At 43.4% G+C, this 24,994-nt stretch overlaps 2 protein-coding genes across 3 annotated transcripts; one reads left to right on the forward strand and one right to left on the reverse strand.

The window, feature by feature from the left end:
• Positions 1-1,640: 1,640 nt before the first annotated feature.
• slc40a1 (solute carrier family 40 member 1) lies at positions 1,641-10,848 on the reverse strand. Its single transcript, XM_083997210.1, has 8 exons — positions 10,456-10,848; positions 10,254-10,321; positions 9,706-9,865; positions 9,282-9,397; positions 6,073-6,199; positions 5,513-5,758; positions 3,855-4,493; positions 1,641-3,333 (listed from the first exon to the last, which is right to left on the reverse strand). Exons 1-8 carry the CDS (start codon positions 10,487-10,489, stop codon positions 3,017-3,019), a joined length of 1,707 nt encoding a protein of 568 aa, XP_083853336.1. The 5' UTR covers positions 10,490-10,848; the 3' UTR covers positions 1,641-3,016.
• A 7,320-nt stretch (positions 10,849-18,168) lies between these two features.
• On the forward strand, positions 18,169-24,934 carry asnsd1 (asparagine synthetase domain containing 1). 2 transcript variants are annotated; one of them, XM_083996136.1, is made up of 7 exons: positions 18,169-18,277; positions 18,372-18,433; positions 18,653-18,706; positions 18,822-18,897; positions 19,607-21,088; positions 21,897-22,078; positions 24,682-24,934. In XM_083996136.1, exons 5-7 carry the CDS (start codon positions 19,673-19,675, stop codon positions 24,926-24,928), a joined length of 1,845 nt encoding a protein of 614 aa, XP_083852262.1. In that variant the 5' UTR covers positions 18,169-18,277; positions 18,372-18,433; positions 18,653-18,706; positions 18,822-18,897; positions 19,607-19,672; the 3' UTR covers positions 24,929-24,934. The 2 variants fall into 2 exon arrangements, with proteins under 2 accessions (XP_083852262.1, XP_083852261.1); XM_083996135.1 differs by having other exon boundaries at positions 18,170-18,433.
• Positions 24,935-24,994: the final 60 nt, after the last annotated feature.

Raw genomic sequence — 24,994 nt, forward strand, 5'->3', positions numbered from 1 at the left:
AGCCTGTGCTATGCAAAACCAGGTCACTCTTTGTCTTTCCGGCAGGCACGCAAGTCCAGATCATCCAGCTCAGCTTAAAGTCAGTCAGAGTAGCACCAGCCGCCTCAGACAGACTGAACTCTGGGGAGGAAAATTAGCAGCTAACTCTTCTGTGGTATGTGACCTCACACAGCAGTGGCCGTGGCCGAGCCCTAAACTGAGACCTAGAAACCCAGCAAACTCAACCCACTGTCAACACACACACACACACACACACATAGAGATAAGGCTAATACAAACAGGTGATTGTAAAGGTTTTCTTTATTCAAGAAAGCCCATGCAATACAAGCAGTACCAATGTCCTCATAGTGAGTGGAGTGCGATCATTACATACAAAAGAATTTGATTCCTTTATGATTGAATATCTCAGCCTATTGAACTACATCACTGATATATGTATATATATATACTGTACATATACACAGATATACTCAGATTGAAGCAGTATGATACAGATGTATTGAAATGAATACAGTAATTGCTTTATACACAAATTTCAAAAATCTTTATGAAACCTCAATTTGACATTAAATTGTAACACTAAATATACAAAACATGTAAAAAAAAAAAAAAAGAAAAAAAAAAAAGTTTTCAGACAAATGGCACAAGACAGTTCATACAATGTTGTTGTTTTTTTCTATTTTGTATTTATATATTTATGTAAGTTTGAACTGACAGACGACTACTGTTATTTACATTAAAAATATAAAGTTTATGGCCATGTGTGATATTCCTGAATCAGCAGGCCGACCGTTGGAAGAGCTGGTTTTCGTTTCTCGTGCGCAGACTTTTGAGTTTGAGGTTACTGTAAACCCGGGTGGGATCTGACAAATGAGCTCCGCTCCCGGTCCAGTCTGCAGCTCGCGGCACACACACACACACACACACCTGTAGACTTCCTGACTCAGCACCGCTTCTACCAGGTTTGGTGGGAATGTGCAGCTGAGAAGTGGCTCACTGTTCTCCTACATCTGCTGCGGCTTCCATCTGCCTCCAACCCAAACATCCAACACCCACCCCTCCCTCCCTCCCTATTACCCCCCCCCTCCCCCCCAAATCGTGGCTACACTGTCTGGCTTCTTCATGGGTGGGGGTGCAGCCACAAACTATTGCTGTGTAGCCACATGTGTGCGTTCAAACAGCTGTCAAGGCTATAGTTTATAATAGTAAGGCATCAGAAATGACTGACAGCGGGAGGGAAGAAGCGACTGTATCTGGGATGTTTCAAAGCGTCTTTCCCGATGTCTGTGATCTGTTGGAGAATTTTCTTTAACCTATAAAAACAACGTCTGATCGGTTCAATCACTTCACAGTTAAAGTAGCATGCAAAAAACCATGCACTCGTCTTAATGAGGTCCTTTTAAATACATTTTCTACACTGGTTCTGTGAAGACAAAGAGGTCAATAGGAGACCCAACTCTGACTTGAGTCAAATATTTTCCCTACTGTTGGAAATCAGAGAAGTAAAAACAAAGACCCAGACGTGAGTCCAGGTCCAGGTCCGGGCTCTGGAGGTAAGAGCAAGGATGCTGACTAAGCTCCCTGGCAGACTCCTCCAGGAAACGGGGGGCACCTGAAGTAAACTGAGGGTGTATTCAGACTTCTTTTTTTTTTTCCACATGGGGCTGTTCCACTTGTGCTGAGTAATATGTGCCTTTTTGAACCACAACCCCCCCGACAGCACCTGGACAGACCGACAGAGACTGTAAGTGATTGAAATATGTTTGTGCAGAGGGGTGGGGGGCGTTCTGGGGCAGTCTGGGCTTTAGCCTTGTGCAAAAAGTATTGATCAAATACCTGATCACGCATTGGGTGTAATGACAGACGTCAATCACTTAAAGTGCCTGTGTAACAAAACAATCATGATTGATAAAAATAAAAAAAATCACTCCAGAGAACTCAAACATGAAAATCAAAAGGTGACAAAAATGAAAATTATGATGTAAACTATCAGAAAAAAACAAAAACAAAATTTAAAGTACAATCTCAGAGTGGGTTAGAAATATTCAGATATACGGCGGTTATATGAAAGCATTAGTGAACCTACGCTACTGTCACCTGATGTAAAAATATATATATTTGGAATGCTTCAGACAGATAACTGGTTTCCCTCACTTCCTTTTATGCCACATGTGGACTTTGACTTTGGTTACTGAGATAACTGTTGACAAGGGTGCATAGGATTTCTCATTTGTCTCTTATGGCACAATCGCGCGACAAAAATACTGATGATACAAAAAAACCCACCGTCTGCAGTTCCTGAATAAATACAGTTAGTTGCATAACCCTTATAGCCGTGCATTAAAGAGACTGGATCCCAGTTTTGTGTTTGGTCAGATAAAAAGAACCCACCCCCTCGTAGAGAAGACACCCGCGACCTGCTCAGCAGACATGTACAGTATGTGGAGGCTGAGGCTAGCAGAGAGCGGCTACAGCACCAGTGACGTCACTGAGATGGAGGTGTCGATGAGGAGGGCGGCTCTGTCTTCAGTGTCTCGGACAGTCGACCCCCCCCTCCCCAAACAAACCCCTTAATTCAAGCCTCAGTGGCTGCTTCCCTGCAACGTCTCTCCCTCATTTTGCCCTTTTGTTTAGCTGAAGCACCTTAGACGAATCTTGACAGCTAGACCCGGGCTGTTCAGAGGAGGTGTTGAACACAAGCCCGGAGGTGAAGGATCCGTCCCTGACAGTACATGTATGTGTTAATGAGCATGAACCCATAGATGAGAGGCTGTTAGAGAAACCCTGCCTGCCTTATCTACGCTTCTACTATGGATTAGTTTTCTCTGACCGTCAACCTCCTTCTGCTAATGATTAATACATTATTAATGGCTATCATAGCATGTTACTTTACCTTTCTAAGGTTAGCATTAGCGTTCTGCCAGCTATAAGCAGTGATGTTAGTGGGATAGATAAGCTGGAGGGATAGGGTAAGGCTTGAGAAGTATGAACCCAGGACAGAGTCTCTTTAATAGAGTTAGACGGTGGTAGGAAGTGAGGGCGGGTCTTCCGTCTCCACCTTCTGCTCTGGCGAGCAGCAGAGGAAGAGGCGGCTGCCCAGGCTCTTGAAGGCAAACCTAAAGTACATGATGTGGCCCATGGCCACGAAGGAGACGGAGATGATGACCAGCAGGCCGAAGGCCTCCGGGTTCGGGGCCAGAATCACCATGATGAAGTGCAGCAGGTCTAAGAGGTAATTCATGGAGTTCTGGACGCCGTTGATCACACCTCGCTCCGACTCGATCACATTCTCCTGGATGAGCTGGGTCACTGTCAGGTCGAAGGACCACAGGCCTGCAGGACACAGATCAACAGTCAGTCTCTTTTTTTACAGCAGCACGGAATGACGTGAGAACCTGACAGTAGCTGTGGCAGGAATTATCAGGATGTATTATTGGCATCAAAGGTTGCAGATATTGCTGACAAACCTATAGCGGCCCACTGTGACCCTCAGTTGACTTATGCAAACACTCAACCTGTGGACCTGCTGCCTGCCTGACTCACCTTTAGGAAATCTCAATAAAGAATGCTTTTTATCATTTTACGAGGGGAAGTGAATATGCTAACAAGGCACAGACACTAATTCCAACACACTAATTTCCTTTCAAATAAAACCAGCAAACATCCACTCAGACTTTGTACCATTTACTTTACTGACAATCAGTGAGGCTCTGATAGACTGTATGTTGAGATTTGGAGTTAAACAAATTGAATTGAACTGAATTGAATTATTTGCTCCTCAGATCTCCTTCTTCTCTATAATAGAATAGAATATAACGGGTTTATCTGATAATATCGAGGGGAGCTTCACTCACCAACTCTAGCAGCAATGACGCCAGCAAACAGCAGACTAACAGACATGTAGGACTGGAGAGGGGGCAGCTCTTCAGCCGGCGCCGGCGTAGTCACGTTCCCCCCCGTCAGGACGCCGGTGAGGCTGTGGTCGGCCTCGGGCAGGGTGGTCTCTCCGATCAGGTGGGTGTAGAGGTCCTGGAAGGGCGAGACGCTGAGGTCGAACGGGCTCCCCGGAGCAAAGACGGACACCACGCACAGCATCAGGCAGGACAGCTGGGCCACGCCCGACATGAAGCCCGTGCGGATCAGGCCGCACTTCCTGCGGACCCACGTGAAGGCCACGGTGCCGCAGATGCCCGACACGGCCGACGCCCCCATCAGCAGGCTGAGCACCGAGCCGTTGAGGCCCTGCGTGTAGGCGTAGCCCGTGGTGATGCAGTCGAAGCCCAGCACCGTCATGTAGAGGAAGGCCAGGGACATGCCGGCGAAGAAGATGTTCTGGTTGTAGTAGGCCACCCAGCCGGCCTTCAGGGTGCGCAGCGGCTCCGACACCTGGTAGCAGCAGCCCTGCTTCTGGGGGGAGTCGGGCTTGGACACCGGAGAGGCGTCGTTCATCAGCGGCTGAGAGGATTCCTCGGGGCTCTGGCCGTTCTCCAAGTCTGCAAGAGGTGCAGAAGGATGGACAGGTTTGTAGTCAGGACAGTAATTAGCATTGTGCTGAGTATGGGGGGTGGGGTGGTGGGTTCTGGGGAAGTCTGGGCCTCAGCCTTGTGCAAGAAGTATTGATCTCTGATTGCACATTGGGTGTAATGACAACCATCAATCACTTAGTGAGGAACTATGCAGGATTTGTAGCTTAACTCTGCTACATTTCTACCTTAATTAAACAACTTTGGAGTCATTGTGATGGTTTAATAAATGGCTTAAAGGAGAATTCCGGTCATTTTCTAAGTATAATATAATATATTTAAATAAAATATCACTACACATGCTTTGCAATATCCACCAGTTCCTTACCACACAACAACTGAGTGTACATAACTCTGTTAATATGAGAGATCAGTGTTAACGTTTGTTAAAAATTTTGAGCATTATATAGAGGCCAAAGTCACAGTTAGAAGTTCTGCCCCCATTACTTCGCTGTTTAACTGCAGTGTAGCACAGCTAACAGGTGGAGAGCTAGGTCCTGGCTGCACATATTTTTCTTGAATTTTTTCCTATGGTCGCAGAGTTGTAGAGCGTTATTTAGAAAATGACTGGAATTCTCCTTTAACTTGTTACAAGGAAGAATGGAGGCTCTCTGCCTTCCACGTGTGTCACTTATTGCTTCTCTTGGCTGAAAAACAACTCTGCAAGATCAGAGCTGCCGAACTAAACTAAACTACACAAATATAATAATCGTAACATCATATGTGATATATAACGTTATGTACCGCTCTATTGGTTGATTTCTCCCCGGCTTCATTGTAAACAAATGCACATGGCCGGGTGGAGGGTTAGCAAAACAGATGAAAAGCGACCAGACTTACATAGTTCCTCTTTAAAGTGAATGTGTAACAAAACAATCATGATTGTGCAATCTCATAGTGAAGGTTTGTTGTCAGCACAATAGCCACCAAACACACAACACAACTGTAAGCTTCCACCCGGAGCTCCACATGAGGTAAACAGCAGCTACCTTTGGAGGGGCTGAGCTGTTTGAGCTCCTGCTGCTGCTCCTTCTGTCCGGCTTTGACGGCCAGCGCCGGCGTCTTCTGGTAGACCTTCCACAGCAGCGCGTACTCCAGACACATGGAGCACAGGTTCCAGCCGGAGATGAAGCCGCAGCCGATGAAATGGGAGCCAAAGGCCATGATCTGTCCCACCAGCATGGGCGCCAGGATGTTGGTCAGCTGGTCGATGATCCGCACGGTGGCGTTCATGTCTGTTGGATGCAAAGAGGTGTAGGTTGGTATTTAATAGTGAATGAATCATACTTAAGTGCTTTATACATCTAGTGTTTACTGGAATGACAGCACAAGCACAGCAGATTGATCAAGTTCATGGAGTTCATAAGAACTGAAAATGTTTTCCACCATGTGAGCAAATCTTTTAAATAGCTTATAACAACCGGGGAGCAAGAGGGGGGGGGTGAGTCAGCATCCAGGATTCAAAGTCTGCCCCACTGAACACATCTGATAACGGGTCACGTGAGGCCTACATCGGCAAGGAAACGGCAGCAAAGCGAGAAACACCGACCTGCCAGCTTGCTGCTGTCCTGGCCGGCCACGACCACCACCCAGTCCCTCTGGATGGTGATGGAGGTGGCCGTGCTGGCCAGGTTGGCGATGTTGGCGATGGTGATGACCAGAATGTAGCAGGTCGTCTGAAAAGCAAAATCAATTGTTTTTGTTTTAGCATTGTATATTTTTCATTGTATATTATATATTTTTTATCTAATATCAAGTTCGTGTCCTGAAAGGAGACAGAGCTTCTCTGTCGTCTGAACACTAAAACACATCAATAAACCGCTCTGCTGCACTCGCCGACCTGTGAGTCATTACCATTAACACACTCAGTTCCTTTCACGCTGCTCTGCAATCACTACCTAGAACTGAGGCTCCCTCCTTTTCAGCTTTTTACTCCTTAAATGAAGAGACATATCTGTTCTTCATCAGACAGCACAGAGACATTAATGTGTTAATTTATCTTGAACCTAAAAGAGCAGGTCCAGCTGTGTCTTTTTAAATTTAAGACAAATTAGAGCCAAACGATATGCAAAATACCACATTTTACTTTCATTGGGGAAAAAATGATGTTGACTGGTGATTTCTTTGGTCTTGTCTTGTTTTTTTAAACAACATTCCAACACTTGGCTATTGCAAATTGAAATATTAAATACTATCTTCTAAAACTGCAGGGCCCAGTTGTTTTGATTTTATTAGAAAAGTCTCTTTTTTTATGAAATTGAAATTTTGTGACACATTTTCATCATTTGATGTCTTTAGTTGGTACAACTGAACTTGGCCCGAGAGCAGATAGGGAAGTGTAAAAGTATCGAAACGGACTCATTGTCGGTCTTTTGATGGTACCACAGTGGATGGCAGAGAGAAAAATCCAGTATAGAATTACACAACCAAAAGAATAATATACAGACATACAGTACTTGATGTTATTACCCATTATATTGTATATCAAGTGGATTATTGGTGACAATACAAAGTTTCAATCAGTAAAACACTTACACTGATTGAAACCTAAATTCCTAACTCTGTGACAATGAAAATGCTGAAAAGAGACTCAGTTCCTGAATAGTCGGCAGTTTCGCAGCACAAACCTCGTGAATATCTTTTAACCAAAAATCCTACAGACAAGTCACATGCATTCATACGTAAACGGAAGAAAAAAAAATCGATCGCTTCCTATAGGAAAAATCTATAGCGTTCTAAGAAAGAGAAACAGTGTGACAGTTGATATAATAGCCGACATGTGATCTCAGCTCCAGCACTGCAGGACAAAAACACTAAGACACATACATTTGTCTAGAAATGGTCTTTTTGTGAAACACGCTTTGTTTGTTGAGCTGCATGTAAACTGTAACGCAGCTGCTCCGGACAGAATAGAAAACATTCTTCAACAGGTCAGGCCACATTTCTCTCTCTCCCCCTCTCTCTCTCTCTCTCTCTCTCTCTCTCCCCCTCTCTCTCTCTCTCCCTCCGTCTGTCATGTGACAGGCCTTGAAGATCGTGCTGACTACACAGCCTCCAACCAAACACTCAATCTCCTGTTTCAGCAACCTGTCTCCACCTCCACACACACTCGGTCCGACGCTGGCTGCCCCTCTAAACTCTCTCACATGGTGAACCCCCCCCTCCCTCCCTCCCTCCCTCCCCATCCCGCCTGCCTCATTCTCTGAAAACTTAAAAGGCGTCCCACAAATGCGAATGAGAGGGCAACGTTTGAGACATTCGCTCCAACAGAAAGGCTTTGTGTCAACCCGACACCCCGACTGGTCTCCCATGACAGGACGTCTCAGGCTCGGTTTCCTGCTGGATCAGGTCCGAATCTTTGTGATGCCGGAGCTCGGTTTCAGTAATGTAGCTTGACAAGTGTAAACAAGTCCATTGCAAAACACTGACACACTTACACATAGCTGGCTGTTGACAACGTATAGGTGCGCGTGTGCGTGTGTGTGTGCGCGTTTAACTGCCATTCACTTTGTTTCCTTGTAAGGAGAAAAAAACAAATTGTTTTGTGACTGCAAAGTAATTCTTTCAAGTTTTTACATTAATAATTGAAATTAGAAGATGCAATTAGAGTAGCATCAATTCATTAATTTCCTCCTGAGAGCACATGTTTAAAGGGATAGTTCAACATTTTGGCAAATTGCTATAATCCCTATAGTTTTAGCAGTAGTTCGTTACCTTTAATTGTCGGTGCAAGCTATTTTTAGAATGGCAGAGCAGAGCCGTGAGCTGTTCAGAGCTACCCTACGGAGGATAATGGCAAGGCAAGGCAAGGCAAGGCAATTTTATTTGTATAGCCCGTTTTTACAAACAGTTTGTCTCAAAGGGCTTTACATGGCATCGTAACAACATCCTCTGTCCTTAGACCCTCACATCGACTGAGGAAAAACTCCATGGAAACCCTTTTAACAGGGAAAAATCGGAGAAACCTCAGGGTGAGCAACAGAGGAGGGATCCCTCACCCAGGACGGACAGACGTGCAATAGATGTTGTTACAGACATGGGATTTCTTGGTTTCCCTCATCAAATACACAATCCAACAACTCCAAAACGCTCTTGTGGACAAGTTGTGACCTGCACATTCACCACGCTATGAGATAATAACACAACGTTACAAGAGAGAGTTGTTTTAGAGGTAAATTCATGCAAAACCGCTTATGCGCGTTCCCGTCAGGGCCAGTTTTTCGGCAAGCAGTCTCTGCATTCGCCTCAAAAACAACTCTGTCTCATAACGTTCCGTTATTATCTCATAGCGTGGTGAATGTGCAGGTCACAACTTGTCCACAAGAGCGTTTTGGAGTTGTTGGATTGTGTATTTGATGAGTTTGATGAGGGAAACCAAGAAATCCCATTAGCCTCCGTAGCGTAGCTCTGAGCAGCTCAATTAAAGGTAACGAACCTACAATGTTGGACTATCCTTTTAAGTCATAACTAATCTATTGTGTCAAAGTGAGTTAGTGGAACAATCAAAGGTCTTCCGGGAGTGAATTACTGTCATGCCACTCATCTGTAAAAGCAGTTCAGGAGGCCATAAATCAGACAGACACGAGTGGCTGCGTATCAGTAGAAAAGGGAGCGGGTTTCAGGGGTCAGAGTGTCGCACTTGAGGAGACGGGCTTAAAACTGCTTTGAGTGAAAATCCCCATCAGATCACTGTTGAAACAGCAAACGTGTAAGAGACAGCACAGGGGTGGGGGTGTGTGTGTGGGGGGGGGAACTTACCAGAATCCATCCATTGTAGAGCTCCACAAGCTGCTCTTTGAACTGGAAAACAACCATCAGGAGGATCCCACACACGATGACACAACTGTTCTGGACGAGCAGCGAAGTCTGGGCCACTGTGGAAACACCACGACCGGCATTAGGGACAGAAATCTGATCACAGACAACAGATCTGTGTCTGATGGAGCGACAAGATGCTTGGATGCAGTCCCTCGTCTAATCTAATAGTGTGTTTTGCCAAATTGGTTTGGATAAACATTCCTGCCACAAGAGGTGCATCTGAAAGAGAGGCTAGACACTGGATGCAGCCCTTTGGAAAGTGCTACTCTCAGGGTCCTACAGTACAAAATGTAAGCATTTTATCCATAACAATCAGGTGTGATCATAATTAATCAATGAATACACCCGGCTGTCGCTGCCTCACCTTTGAGCCTGGGGTTTCTGTCCACCCAGTCCCCGATGATGGCCCCCAGCAGCAGCACGGAGCCGGCCACCACCAGCCCGTACACGGCCGTGAGCAGCAGGCTGTTCCCATACAGCTCCACCAGGAAGACAGCCACAGCAAAGTTCCACATTCGGTCGCCCTGGAAGGGAGGAGGGGGGTTGAAATGTGGTGTTATTGAATGAGCACAGGCTTGATTCAAGGCATCCTGCCTGTGAGTGATAGGAAATGTAGTTTAGGTGCTGGATACATGATAAGATCCCAGTTGAAAACCTAACAACCCCCCCTTCCCTCTCCCTCCACCTCTCTCTGTTGCTGCTGCTGCTGAACACAGGCAAACATGTCATTTTGTATCGCAATGGCAGTAACAACAACACAATAACACATTAATGCTGTATTACATTTCCTGCGCGGTGCAAAAGCCTGTCATCACGATGAGCATGATACAAATACATAAATGATGGGGTGACAGAAATAGACAAGGACCAATAAGGGCTGACAGATGTTGTGTTGTGCAGTGTGTCACATACCCATGTTGACAGCGCGTGGCCCATGTAAATCAGGAATTTAGCTGAAGTGAAGAAATCCCGGACGGATTCTGCAGAGAGAGACACACATGCAGCTATGAGGTTACACTGCTGGAGGTCCGTGTGCATCATCTATCCAGCAGAAGGATCCCTTAGGCTACGGAAAACCGTTTGGCGCTTGAACACAATGAGAAAATGAACCTACCACAGCACGTCTTCTTAGGTCCAGAGTTATCCATGTTAAAGCTGTCCAAATAACCGATTGAATGTTGTTTATGTTTAATTTTTTGTTGTTGTTGCTTCTTTTGCTTTGCGCGGTCTCTGCTCTTTTGTAATGTAAAGGAGGTCGACCCCGGCTTACACTACACGGCACTGTACAAGAAACAAAACAGAAGACACGGCGTTTTCTCCCTTTCCTCCTCTCCAAACTTAGCTATCACTGTAGCTGAAGTTGGAAAGAATATAACTGTTTTTAGCCCGAAAAGGCTAAAAGTGAGTCTGGAGAAAAACGACGACGCTGGGAGCAGGTCTGGCTGCTGGTCCGGTGCTGTGCTCCGGTGCTCGGTCCCTCTGCTCCGCTGCTTCTGATGCTGCTCTGTTTACGTCCCGCCTCGAATATACGGGCGCGCGGTCACGTGACGCGTCATTATTTACATTGTCAAAAACAAGTGTGGTCCTCCTGGATCCTCCCTATGGGTCCTCCCACCGTACACACGCTGCTACTAAAAAGAAGAGGAAGAAAGAAAGGGGAAAAAAGGAAAAGAAACAAGACAGTCAGAGCTAGGATAAAGACTTTAGACCTCGTCATGCTCTTTATGTTCTTGTTTATGAATTGGCTTGTCTTTTAGCAGAAGTGAGTTATTCCAATAAACCTGACTGACCAAAGATGGACAGATGTGCACCACATATGTGGATGAATATGTCTGTGGCCTGCTGTTGACAGCTTTAAAATTGCTCCATTCAAATTCTTACTGAAGCTTAATATAGCCTAGAATATGACAGGCTAAATGTTTATAGCTACGTTATACCTAGGCCGACATATTAGGCCTATCATAATAACATATGAAAACATTAAAGTATCCCATATATTTTAATATGTATATGGTATAAAATGTTTACATTGAATGTAGGCTATATTTAGTTAATAGCCTATATGTAGGCTTATTAAATCATCACAAAAAAATCTACATGTTTTTCTGATTATCTTTTCATTATTTCTGAACATGTCTGAGAAAGTTTATAATATCAATATATGTCAACAGGCTTTATGATGGCTATAAATGTATATTATCAGCATAAACACATTTGTATGGAAAAGACATAGGCTATGTCAATATATTCAAGTTTAAATGTAGCCTATAATTTCCTATAATGTCCATAGATTTCATATAATTCACATCCACCATACATACAACAAAATACTGAGGAGGTAGTTGGCTTTAAATGTGTGATTGTTCTGTGCATTTATTTTATTCATTTATTTATTTATTTTTCTGACTGAGCCAAACAAGCTGTTGAAGTGAACAACAAATTAGCTTTTGAAATTAAATGACGAATGATTCAGAATAAACTCAATGAAAACAAACTAGCTATTGATGGGCTATACACCAATCAGCCACACAATTCAGAACAGTCAGATAATGTTATGGCTGATCAGCGTATCTTGCGATGAATAAGAGTTTTATGTACATTTTATAATTTGAATATCATTTAACATGTCTTGTAAATGTATTAAATATTTTTAAAGTGAGATGTCAGTATACACAGTCAGTATACAGTAACTAAGGCTGTTATATGCATACATTGCACTGTGAGAAAAAATGGGAAATACATAGAAGCTGTCATTACAGTGATACCTGGCTTTTTATACAGTGAGATGAGTTAATCAGGTCAGATTTACACCGCCTGTGTCACTAATGAAATTATGGCCACTATCAATAAAACTCCAGTTCACTGATTCACAGTCATAAAACAGTTATAGTTGTGATAACAGATAATTTTACAGTTTCACAGTTCTTTTTTTTTTTTGAACAAATGTCTTTATTGATATTTCAAGCTTTACATACTTAAACACACTTACAGAATCATTCTTGTTAAAAGCTTTACATTTTTTTTTGTTCCATATCTGAGTAAAAAAGTAGAAAACGCCAAAAATAGGAACAGCATGAACAGAGAACCTATCGGCAAGGTTATTCCATATTCTTATGACAGTGTCAGAGGTCTGAAAGTTAAAATAAATGGTTGAATAGATAATAAGAATATTGATAATTATGTAAAAATCAAATTGAGTAGAATTTCCATGGTGATTGATACTCATGAAATGAAATAATAAAAACAGAAATACACCCTTTTACTTTTGAGGGTCCAGGCCTGTAGGTGTCTATGCTGAATCATCTAGGTGTCCTGTAATGTTAGTCCAAAGTAAGTAATTAATGGATTCCACCTCCTCTTGAATAAGGCCATGTCAAGGTTGAGCTTTGCTGTTATTTTTTCCATTGTGTATACCCTAAGAAGTCTTTCTTTCCATTGATCAACAGTCGGGGGTAATGGCTTACACCAGGACATAGTTATCATCTTTTTTGCCACCATTATGATGACAGTTTCACAGTTCTATAATTTTATTTTTAAGAAATGAAGACTTAGGTGGTGCAAAGAAGAAGAGCTGACGGGCGAAAACAGATTGCAGAAGTTAAAGATTAACTGACCAGCCACTGCACGTGACGCAACACAAATTCAACTCAAACATTTTGAACATTTTGGCAACACAGACGCTACTGCCTTGACCTGGTGCAGCTGTTTATCACGAGGAATGCTGCAATCGAGCTCTGCGGTGAGCGGAGAGAAACTGTTCGTATTTGGATGACTTGCATTTGTTGGCCTATGTCAACAGAATCACATCTGTAATTACAGGCTAACATTAATGTGAGCTCCTTGGCCCACTTCCATAAAAAGTCATAAACACAGAGCACATGGTTAATATTTTTCTTGTAACTTTACATTACAGTGGTGGACTATAAAAAGCTCCTATCAGCTGAGTGGGACCCCACTGCCTTGGGCCACCACTAAAAAAAAAACCTCTGTTCTGGGCTCACCACTGTATAATGAATAATACCAGCACAGTGAACAATGCTAAGCTGCATCTTTTCATATATCACTGAGATCAGGTCTTTTTCTTCAGATGGCTCTGTGGTGTTTATATCCAAACACTGCACCAAATCATCAACTCTGCTGACGTTTCAATTTTTTTTTTTTTTTTCAAATCATAACAACAGTGTGATGAAAGCTTACAGTGTTACAGCAAACTCTGGCAATGCGATCTCCCTCAGACACACACAAAGCACAAAGAGACAAACACAAACGCCTCAATCTCTGGCCAAAACCAACCAAAAATGAGGAGCGCTGAAGAGCCTTCATTCTTTTTCACAGCAGTGATGTTCGTCCAATTCATTATTATATCCAGCTCTGTTACCACACTAACGCCAAAACATGAGTTCAGTCCCCGGTGGGTTCTTCTGAAGGGTGGGGCTGCGTCTTTTCACATGTTATAGAAATATTATCACAAGGGGTTGACGTGTGATTAGCACGATGAAAAAGAGGATTTACGGAGCGCCCGAGGACTCTATGATCACATTTTACAAAATACTTTGTTCTTTCTTTTAGCTAAACGGGAAGATTGATACCACATGCCTGTCAACCAGGAGACAACCAGGCTTAGAGCAAAGACTGGAAACAGTCCAAAGGCAGCAAACCAGCGTCTAATTAACACATCATGTCTTGTTTGTTAAATCTGTACCAAAGAAAAGGGAGGAGAAGAGAAAATGAAATGTAAACTTGACCTGGTTTTAAAACAACATGACATTGACATGTTGTCAAACACCTGGTCAAGAAATAGTCTGCCTTATAAAACCACAATGAGTCATTGCTCTAAGGCTTTTATTATTGGTAACACTTTATAATAACTACACATTAGTTAAGCATGAATAAATACAGTATCTTATCAATGACGAGTAAAACATTTTTAACTGTGTTTATAAACTACATACCAACAAGTATTCATGTGTTTTCAATGATGAATTCAGTATTTAATGCCTAACTAATGCTTAATAGTGTGTAGTTATTATAAAGTGTCACTTTATTATTATCATTATTATTATTTCAGCTTTATGAAGTTACCACAGACATCCATAATACCTCTCTGAGGACAGGGGACTGGGGGACCACATCTAACAGCTGTAATAATCCCCCCAGTGGCTTAATCTGGTCCTGTATTTAGTCTTTAATATTTGATTCCCTCTCAGCCGGTTATAATCTACATGATAATTTAACAGACAGCACTATGTCATTGTTTAGATTCTTTTTCATTTTCACATGTCAGTGTTACAAACATCCAAAGCAGCTGTGAGCTGTGCTCAGAGCAACACGTAGACCTTCTGTGTGCCATGTCATGGCACAAGGAAACAAACCTGACCCCAACAAGTAACATAAGCACATATTTTGAGCCAAGTGATGACAATAGGCACTTCTAACCCTTTGTGATCTATTCAAGGATCACAGAGAGCTCACAGGCGTTTGAAAGCCTGCGTACATTGAGCCGGTACAAACAGATTACCAGCCGCACTATTAGTGGGCCGGTGTGTCAGCCCGGCTCAGGTAGAGTACCTGTCATCAGTGGTCAGACGGCTGCTGTGTCATTTTGTGACAATGCGAGCTGCAGGTATGTCTGCACCGGTGCGGGATCTCCTTTCAACCCGGCTCTGTGAACAACACGCTGTGTTTACGTGGGCTAAATTTATACTGCCGGGACAAAAATATGAGAATGACTTGCTTCTTGTGGCCGTATGTTGTCTGACGCTCACAGCCACAGTGAAAGACGGGGACACAGGTGGAGGCAGGATGGAGAAATATCACCCTAAGATCTATGTACAGAGGCCTGGATCAGATTATTCATCTATTTTTCATGCAGGGCTTCTGCTTTTTTGTCCAGAGCTCTTAGTCTGTGTTGGAGGAGAGCTGAGGGGTGTTAAAGAACAAGTCACTTGGTTCAGGTGTTTCAATGAAACTGAGCTGGTATGAGTGAGTCTAGGTTCTTGAGGTATCCTAAAGTGTCATGACAAAGAAGGATGACCAAGCAGTGGTGTGACCAAAGAACTCCAGAGACAATGATTACAATTTACCCGTTTTGTTTCTGTAGAAATTTACCGCTGTCCATGACTTTAGTGCGTGTGGAGCTGACAGCTCCTCTCAGCCCACCATGGAACGATAAACATCAGAAGTCACTGTCCGGGCCACCTTTCCCCAGATTACAGCCCTTGTTTCCAGGGAATGAAACAGTAAACAGCAGACAGCTGTTTCAGATCAATATGTTGCAGCTGGGTGGGCAGTGATCCATGTGAGACCTCCAACAGGTGTGTTTGTCCATCACACTGCAAGTTCAGAGGGTGCTTGACCAACTGCTGGAGCTAGGTCAACATCTGGGTCATCCAGGGCCATTTTTCTCTACTGATGTTGATCCCTGCCAGGACAGGGAATCTCATAGTTTTGTAACCTCATTACACCACACAGAGGTGGTGTGATAACAAGAGCAGATAATGATTTAAGACAGCAGTAGAGAGGCTGGTAGTTTGAAAAGTTGAGTTATTAGTGCTCTGCCCTTTCTCCACAGCTTTAAAGGGATTGTTCAACATTTTGGCAAATTGACCTAATCCCTGTAGTTTTAGCAGTAGGTTCGTTACCTTTAATTGTCAGTGCGAGCTCAGAGCTACAGTACACTATGGAGGCTAATGGGATTTCTTGTTTTCCCTCATCAAACTAATCAAATACACAATCCAACAACTCCAAAACGCTCTGGTGGACAAGATGTGACCTGCACATTCACCACGATGAGATATCAATGGAACGTTGCGAAACAGAGTTGTTTTAGTTGTTTCATGCAGAACCGCTGATGCGCGTTCCCTATAGGGCAGTTTTTTGGCAAGCAGTCTCTGCATTTACCTCGAAAACAACTTGTAATGTCCCGTTATTATCTCATAATGGTGAATGTGCAGGTCACAACTTGTCCATGATAGCGTTTTGGAGTTGTTGGATTGTGTATTTGATGAGTTTGATAGTGTAGCTCTGAGCAGCTTGCGGCTCTGCTCGGCCGTTCACCGACAATTAAAGGTAACGAACCTACTCCTAAAACTATAGGGATTATAGCAATTGGCCAATTTGCCAAAATGTTGAACTATCCCTTTAACTATATCAGTAGCATGGGTCTGAGGATGGCAAGACTGAAATATGTCAAAGCTGTTGAATGGACTGTCATTAGGCCTACATTCAGACTTTCATAGTCCCCAGAGGATCTATCCTTTTGAATTTGACAATCGCCTGACTTCTCCTTTAGTGCCACCATGAGGGTGACATTTGTAGTTTTCAGATGAAATGCCTTGACAGCTATACTTTATACTATTCCACATTGCTCAAAGCTGTGCATTACTGTGCAGATCCTCCAGCAGGCACCAAACCCAGAACCTTCTTGCTGGGAAGCGAAAGTGCTAACCACACTACCACAGTACCATGCTGCCCCGTGACAATGACATGATGATTATGATAATATATCATATCAATATATCAAATATCAATATGATAATAGTGTGTATGCTGTTGCATTGCCGGTGTAGTTCCTAAAATCCACCCTTGAGTTTTGAACTGATCAAAGTCGGCTACATCTCCACTGTTTACAGTTTCCCAGATTTTTTTTCCCGACCGTCCCATGTGATTCTCCTGTGACTAGGAGTGTGTGTTTGTGTGTGTTGAGTTCCTCATTTCTCTCATCATCTGAGCCGATTTTCCATCAAGGTGAAAACAGCAACATGGGACTGAACTTGTCCTGACTGGCACAGGTCAAGTTAGGCAATTTTTCTTGACACTGGGCATCACGGTCACTCAGTGGTTGGCACTGTTGCCTCACAGTGGAGAGTCCTGGGATCTTGGGACTGTGTGTACCCTACTCACTGTGACTGTGCGTGTTTCCCCCTGCATCTAAACTCACACAGATCTGCTGGAGTGTTTGTGTGGAGATGTAAACATGAGTGTGAAAATGTTTGTCTGTGTGTCGTGTATATATTAGCTCTGTGATAATGATCACTCTGTGGTGTGCTCGGCCTGTCACTCAGGGCAATCTGGGAAAGCAGGACGATGGAAGGGATTGGAATGAATCTGTGGGGGCCACGGGCCAGGAAAAGTGGGCTAACTGTCTGAAGACATCTGTGTATTTGTTTGAACATTAAAAAGTTTAACTGATATAAACAAACTTATATAGGCTAGTCTAAACTAAGTGTTGTAGTAGCTACTTAAGACAACATTTTCAAGGTCTTGGTCTTGTCTCGAAATTGACTCTATTTTTACTCGGTCTTGGTTAAGCTGGACTCTGGATTTTTTCTCAAGACCAGTCAAGACCACAGCTGCAGTGACATCTTTGTCACCCGCTGACTTTGGTTTATGTGATGTAATTCAATAAACCAAAATTGCTCTACAAAAGTATCTGCCTGTGTAACCATCTGAAAAATTTGGTTGCACCGGTGTCAGTGGGAGGAGACGTCAGCAGGTTCTGTGCTGTGTTCATCTGTTCAATCCAAACTTTGTTTCAATTAAATATGGCTTAGATTTTATATAAAATTATCTTTTCTTTTTAGCAGAGGAATAATGTAAATATCATGCCACATGATTAGCCTACTATGAGTAGTAGGTACTGAATACAATAATGGTCTTGTAAATGGTCTTGCAATGGTTTGATCTCAGTCTCCCCCTCAAAGTCTTGATCTTCTTGGTCTTGACTCCCTTTACCAAATACATTACAATTAAACATATGAAAAGGAGCTGCAAACTGAAGGTAAGCTTCTCTTGTCTGTAATTGATTTACTCATACTGTAAATAACCACCATATTTCCTGCAGTGGGAGGACAGCGGCTGTCTCACCTCCCTCCTCCAGGGGGCGGTGGTGGAGACTCGACCTGACACCAACCCGGAAGTACTTTGACGACGCTCAGGTTCAACCAGGGTTCAACATGTGTTTACATTGAGGTTTACTGGCTTCAACAACTCTAATATTCACTTACCATTAAATCAAAATGTCTTCTAAAGTTCAGAATAATGAAGACGACTTTGAAGGACAGTCTGGACTGAAAGAGGAGCTGAACAAAAAGGTATGTTTAGCCGAAACGTGTCGCTGGAGGCTAATGTGCTACAAATATTAGCTGTTGAAGAGTTAAGCTAGCAGATGTGAATTTACTGTCGACATTATAAGTCCGTTTCAGGGGCTACTATTTACATTTACGTGACTGTCAAAACACAGGGACTGTCAGGGCTCTGTGTCCGGCTGGCTGTTTATATCAGCTCAACTTCTTGTGCCTTTTCAATTTCAGATCAAGGAACAGAAAGTTGTCGTGGACGAGCTGTCCAACCTGAAGAAAAACAGGGTGGGTAGACGCAATTGTTATTGGACAATATGTTCAATATAGATTTTACAGCAATATATGATTGTCTTGTGTATTAATTGTGGTTATTCTGTAACTTATGTCTTCCTCTCTGTAGAAAGTCTACATCCAGCAGAGGAACAGTAACATATTCTTCCTGGCAGACAGAGGTCAGACGCTGGGATCCTGCAAAAGTAGGTTGAGAGGTGTAATGAGTGAATTCATATCATGTAAAAGGATGAATCAGTTGGAGTCTTTCTGATCAAATTCTATTTTAGGAGCATAAGCAGAATATTTAAGGGCTCACACCGTAAATCGACTCGCAAAGCAAATATTCATATCATATCTCTTGCAACTGCTCATGTGTAACATATTTTTATTTTTTTAAATGGATAGTTCAACATTTTGGCAAATTGGCCCATTGCCATAATCCCTATAGTTTTATCAGTAGGTTTGTTACCTTTAATTGTCGGTGCAAGCTATTTTTAGAACGGCGGAGCAGAGCCGTGAGCTGCTCAGAGCTACGCTATGGAGGCTGATGGAATTTCTTGGTTTCACTCATCAAATACACAATCCAACAACTCCAAAATGCTCTGGTGGACAACTTGTGACCTGCACATTCACCACGCTATGAGATAATAACAGAACTTTATCTTTTAGAGGTAAATTCATACAAAATTGCTGATGCGTGTTCCTGTTGGGGGCAGTTTTTCACCAATCAGTCTCTGCATTTGCTTCGAAAACAAAACAAACCCCCCCAAAAAGCAAATTTGCTGGTTGCGCATGTAGATGAGCTTTCTCAAATCCTAGGGGCAAAATGCCACTATTTAGGGGCAGTCTGGAGCCCTGATAATGTGGCATCATTAGTGGATGAAACTAACAGATTGAATTCTCTGTCTCCAGGGGAACTGGATAATATGAAAAAGGATCTGCAGGATATGTGAGACTGGTCCTCATCTTCATTCAACAATGTGTGGCATCTTCTGTCTGCTGAGTCGGTCGCCAGCTCACTTTGAGTGGGATAAAACAGTTCACGAACACCTGAGGAGAAGAGGACCCGACTCCAGCCGGGATGTGACAGTAACAGGAGGAAGCCCCCCCCGCCCCCGCTATCACTGTTTGTTCTCTGCCCATGTTCTTCACCTGAGAGGTCGTCTTACCCCGCAGCCCGTTCATGACAACGCCACCGGAAATGTTCTGGTGTGGAACGGGGAGGTTTTCGGGGGTCTGCCCGTGACGCCGGCCGAGAACGACACCGCCGTCGTCTCCGAGAAGCTGTCGTCCTGCGGCAGCCCTTCACAGATCCTCTCTGTCCTGTCCAGCGTCCGGGGGCCATGGGGGTTTGTTTACTATCAGAAGGCCGGAGACTACCTCTGGTTCGGCAGAGACTTCTTCGGCAGGCGGAGTTTGCTGTGGAAACCCGAGGCTGAGGTCCTGACCCTGACCTCTGTGGCAGCTCACGCCTCTGACGGCGATCCGTCTGTGTGGAAAGAAGTCCCAGCTGTCGGCGTGTACAGGATCGACCTGAAAACGATGGCCGAGACCAGCAGCGTGATGTTGGAGGTTTTTCCTTGGGCCTCCGCTGGAAACGACGCCAGCTCCGCCTGCATTGAACCTCTGTTGGAGTCTCTTCCCCACGGCTGCACTGCTGTGATGAACCAGTCAGGACTGGTCCTCACCTCACCTGTGTGTCCTCTGAACATGTCCATCCCGGCGTCTTTAAATGAGACAGAAACGAATCCAAACTCCCATTCGACAGTCAGCGATCTGGAGCAGCTGCTTGCGAGCAGAGAGAAAAAGGACGAGGTGAAGTGTCTGATTGAAGTTCTGAGTGAGGCAGTAAGGAGACGTGTCCAGTCTCTGCCTTTTGAGGAGGAAGACAGTTCCCTTAGTAACAACCACGCTCGTGTAGCTATACTTTTCTCAGGTGGCATCGATTCTATGATTCTGGCCGCTCTGGCTGACCGCCACATACCCGCTCATCTACCGATAGACCTTCTCAACGTGTCGTTTAAACTACAGGAGCCCAAGAAGCAGCAAGAGTCTGCAAAGAAAAAGCACAAAAATAAGGCGGCGATAGGTTCTAAAACTACCGAAGCGCTGTCCCGGACATCTGGCCCCTTTGATGTTCCAGACCGAATTACTGGAAAAGCCGGTCTGAAGGAGTTACGGCATCTGAGTCCCGAGAGAAGGTGGAATTTTGTGGAAATCAACGTGACGCAGGAGGAGCTGCAGAGGACGCGACAGGGACGCATATGTCATCTGGTGCATCCGCTGGACACGGTGCTGGACGACAGCATCGGCTGTGCTGTGTGGTTCGCAGCACGAGGGACCGGGTTCATCACGGAGGACAACGACCAGAAACCTTTCACTTCACCAGCAAAGGTGAGGCTCAGTCAGCAGACCTTGGACTTTTCTAGGAAGAAAACTCTATGAGCTCCAACTCTTCAACCAATACATGAGATTTGATGTAACTGTCACACCAGGATGATGTATTTTTGTATTTTCATCCATCAGAAATAATACTAATACTATAATACTTTGGTACAGTTTAAAGGGATAGCTCAACATTTTGGAAAATTGGCCCATTTCCATAATCCCTATAGTTTTAGGAGTAGGTTCGTTACCTTTGGAATTTGTAGAACGGCGGAGCAGAGCCGTGAGCTGCTCAGAGCTACTCTACGGAGGCTCATGGAATTTCTTGGTTTCCCTCATCAAACTCATCAAATACATAATCCAACAACTCCAAAACGCTCTGGTGGACAAGTTGTTGAAAACTGCCCCCGACAGGAACGCACATCAGCAGTTTTGCATGAATTTACCTCTAAAACAACTCTGTCTGGTAACGTTGTGTTATTATCTCATAGCGTGGTGAATGTGCAGGTCACAACTTGTCCACCAGAGCGTTTTGGAGTTGTTGGATTGTGTATTTGATGAGTTTGATGAGGGAAACCAAGAAATCCCATTAGCCTCCGTAGCGTAGCTCTGAGCAGCTTGCGACTCTACTCCGCCGTTTAAAAAAAAAAGAAGCAAATAAAGGTAATAAAACCTACTGCTATAACTATAGGGATTATGGCAATGGGCTAATTTGCCAAAATGTTGAACTAACCCTTTAAGAAACAAAATATTTGTAATTTCTGTTGAACAGTTCTCATTACATCTGATTTTCTGCTCTGCTACTTCACGACTGCAGGTCATCTTGACAGGTATTGGGGCAGATGAGCAGCTGGCAGGTTACTCCAGACACAGAGTCCGATACAAGATGTCTGGACACCAGGGGCTGATCCAGGAGCTGGACATGGAGCTGGGCAGGATCTCCTCCAGGAATCTGGGCAGAGATGACAGAGTGATAGGAGACCATGGGAAGGAGGCCAGGTGGGTCTGCCAGGGGCTTGTTCCAAATACCAGATTCAGGCTGTCAGAGCAGAGGCATGTCTTTGGCTTCAACTTGCATATTGTGCAACAGTTACAAAATAAAACAGCAAAAAAAGTATTTTTAATTCACCATTACGGCGCCCTGTGGAGTTTTAACAGTGTTGAGAGAATCTTCCTTCCGTTTTCAAAGCTGATGTAGACAAAGTTAGGTTGTTGTTTATTCATCTACAAGCTTGGTATTGTCACTGTCTTTGTTGGCTCGCTGCTTCATTTCTTTGTTACTGCCCGCCCACCCCCCCCCCCAATTGTGTGAATTGTGTCATGAAAAAAAAAAGACCATAACCTATTTAAAACATTGCGTTTCATGCCAAAAAATCAGTAGTTTGTCGTAGAACGGCATCGGGAGAATGTATTTTGTGTGCAGACCGCTCTACTGGCTACAGTAACAGGCAGTGGAGTAGCTGACACAGGCAAGGACAGCATGTGGTGTGTGACGTCACCTACGCTACCTGTAGTCTTTCTGGTTGCGGTTTTTCGGAATTTTATTGTATAATAGTTTTACAACAAACTGCTGATTTCTTGGCATAAAAAGTGATGTTTTAAACAGGTAGGTCATATATTTTTCTCATGGCACAATCCAATCGGATCACAAAATAAAATTTTGACTCCCGTTCACTTATATGGAGATCTTTTCCGAATTGAGGTCCCGTACTTCCTGCTTCTTAGGCTCTCTATAGCAGGAAACCAGTCCAGGAAGTGAGAATTCTGAAGGTTTATTTATACAAACAAAACACACCCCCACTGATAAACACTGCTCTGGTGTTACTAGAGGTCAACTCCACAGTGTACCTTTAACTTGACAGAATCATTTTCTTTTGACTAATGATATGTTGGAATCTTTAAATTAACAGAATCCACCGACTCGAAGCAAACATTTGGACTGGTCATGGTAGGGAATACAGAGCTGGTACTAACTAACATCCCTGATGGCTGTTGTACTCAGACAGTTCTTGTCCTGCAGACGCACCTGTAACTAATGACATTAACGATGGCACTGAGGTTTCCAGGGCAACATGCCAACGAGCCAGCAAGGAAATGCAAGGGCTCTGAAACAAGTCGTTGTCGTTTATGTTCTTCTATATTTTATTTATTTATTTTTATGGGTGGGGGGGTGGTGTGTAGACCTTTGTATATTGATTTGATAGATACAGTGTGTGAGAGAGAGACAGGAAATCCGGGGGGAGAGATGGGCAGCAGTCTGACCTGCTGCTACAGGCTGAGCTACTGGAGCACCGTTGTTAATGTTATTAGTCACACCTGTGCTGTACCTGCTGTCATGTGACTACAGTGCTGTTGCAGTCCAACCACCATATTTGGATGTAGTATATATACAGCTCTGGAAAAAATAAAGAGACCACTTTCACAAATGTTTCTTAAAAGCATCTCTACATCATGACAGTCATTCTTTTCTTTTCTTTTTTAAATACCAACACAAACACAACTCATTCTACTTAATGAGACACTGATGAGGTCATCACCTGAACCACATCTGCTTTTATATAAAAACCACTGCTGGGATTAAACATTGACATTATCCCACAAAAACTGGTTTATAAACTCTTCCCAAGTTAAAATATTCTTGCTGTGTTGTTTAGGAATAAATATGAACATGTGTAGTTTAGTCATTTTCTGCCAATAAAAGCTCTAAATTACAATATTTTTATTTCAATTTTGGGAGAAATGTTGTCAGTAGTTGATAGAATAAAACAATTTTTTATTTATTTAATTTTACTCAAACACATAACTATAAATATTAAATCCAGAGAAACTGATCATTTTGGGAGTGGTCTCTTAATTTTTTCCAGAGCTGTATATATACCGGTATATGTCAAATATAAATATTGAATAGTACTAGCTGCATCTTTTGGTATTAGTTTGCACTCAACTCAGATGAGTAGTATATACAGTATATAAAAACTTTAGAGTACTCAGAGGCCACCCATACAGGTGTTTTAAAGCATTTCACAGGATTAGACCTAGTCTTGGGTTGGGGTGGGTGTGTTCAGACTGTTTTAGGCAAGTTTTACAGCTTTACTCTATAGCGGTGGTTCCCAAAGTTTTAAACGCCATGCACCCCCTTCTACTACAACCTAGCTGATGCACCCCCAATGCCCAAAACATTCATAAAAAAGGCATAGTCTATTTATCAATTGTATTTTGGGTACATATTTTTAATTTTTTTTAATCAAAATGATTTATTAAAATGTTTTTTAATTCAGGTTTACAAATGATTTTCTTGACTTTTACTATTTACACTGTGAAAACCCCATTTGAAACAGTGTATGAGTTATTTATTTATAAGTAAAATATAACACCATAGTGTCACCGTTGCCCTTTGGTAACAGTTTGGGAATCCCTGCTCTGTAACAAAAAGAGTTGTGCTCACTGGGAGTCCAATCATTCAGAACTGAAATGTCAAAGCCGTGACACACATGTCACAGACAGCAGGATATCTGGATATTGTTAATACAAGACCACAGATGAAACTCCATTCACCCTCATCATAGAGTGTAGAACCTGACAGATCTCTCTCATGTGTGCAGGTTCCCCTACTTGGACGAGGACGTGGTGAGCTACCTGAACTCTCTGCCTGTGTGGGACAAAGCAGACCTGTCACTTCCTCGAGGTGTCGGGGAGAAACTCCTCCTGAGGCTGACGGCGAAGCAGCTCGGCCTCGGCCAATCAGCAGTTCTGCCCAAGAGAGCAATGCAGTTTGGCTCCCGCATCGCAAAGATGGAGGACAGTCACGAAAAAGCTTCAGACAAATGCACAAGACTCCTCACCGGGTAGAGAAATGACTGACCACAATGACTGGAAAAGATACAATTTTAATAGAAAATAGTCATTATAAAATGT

The sequence above is a fragment of the Trachurus trachurus genome (genome assembly GCF_905171665.1).
Source record: "Trachurus trachurus genome assembly, chromosome: 21".
NCBI lineage: Eukaryota > Metazoa > Chordata > Actinopteri > Carangiformes > Carangidae > Trachurus > Trachurus trachurus.

Coding starts and splice junctions, on each gene's coding strand:
- asnsd1 (XM_083996136.1), top strand. CDS start 19,673: ATGTGTGGCATCTTCTGTCTGCTGAGTCGGTCGCCAGCTCACTTTGAG. Junction 21,089..21,896: donor CTTTCACTTCACCAGCAAAG/GTGAGGCTCAGT, acceptor TCACGACTGCAG/GTCATCTTGACAGGTATTGG. Junction 22,079..24,681: donor GACCATGGGAAGGAGGCCAG/GTGGGTCTGCCA, acceptor TCATGTGTGCAG/GTTCCCCTACTTGGACGAGG.
- slc40a1 (XM_083997210.1), bottom strand. CDS start 10,489: ATGGATAACTCTGGACCTAAGAAGACGTGCTGTG. Junction 10,322..10,455: donor ACCTAAGAAGACGTGCTGTG/GTAGGTTCATTT, acceptor CTCTCTCTGCAG/AATCCGTCCGGGATTTCTTC. Junction 3,334..3,854: donor CGTCATTGCTGCTAGAGTTG/GTGAGTGAAGCT, acceptor TGTGTCCTGCAG/GCCTGTGGTCCTTCGACCTG.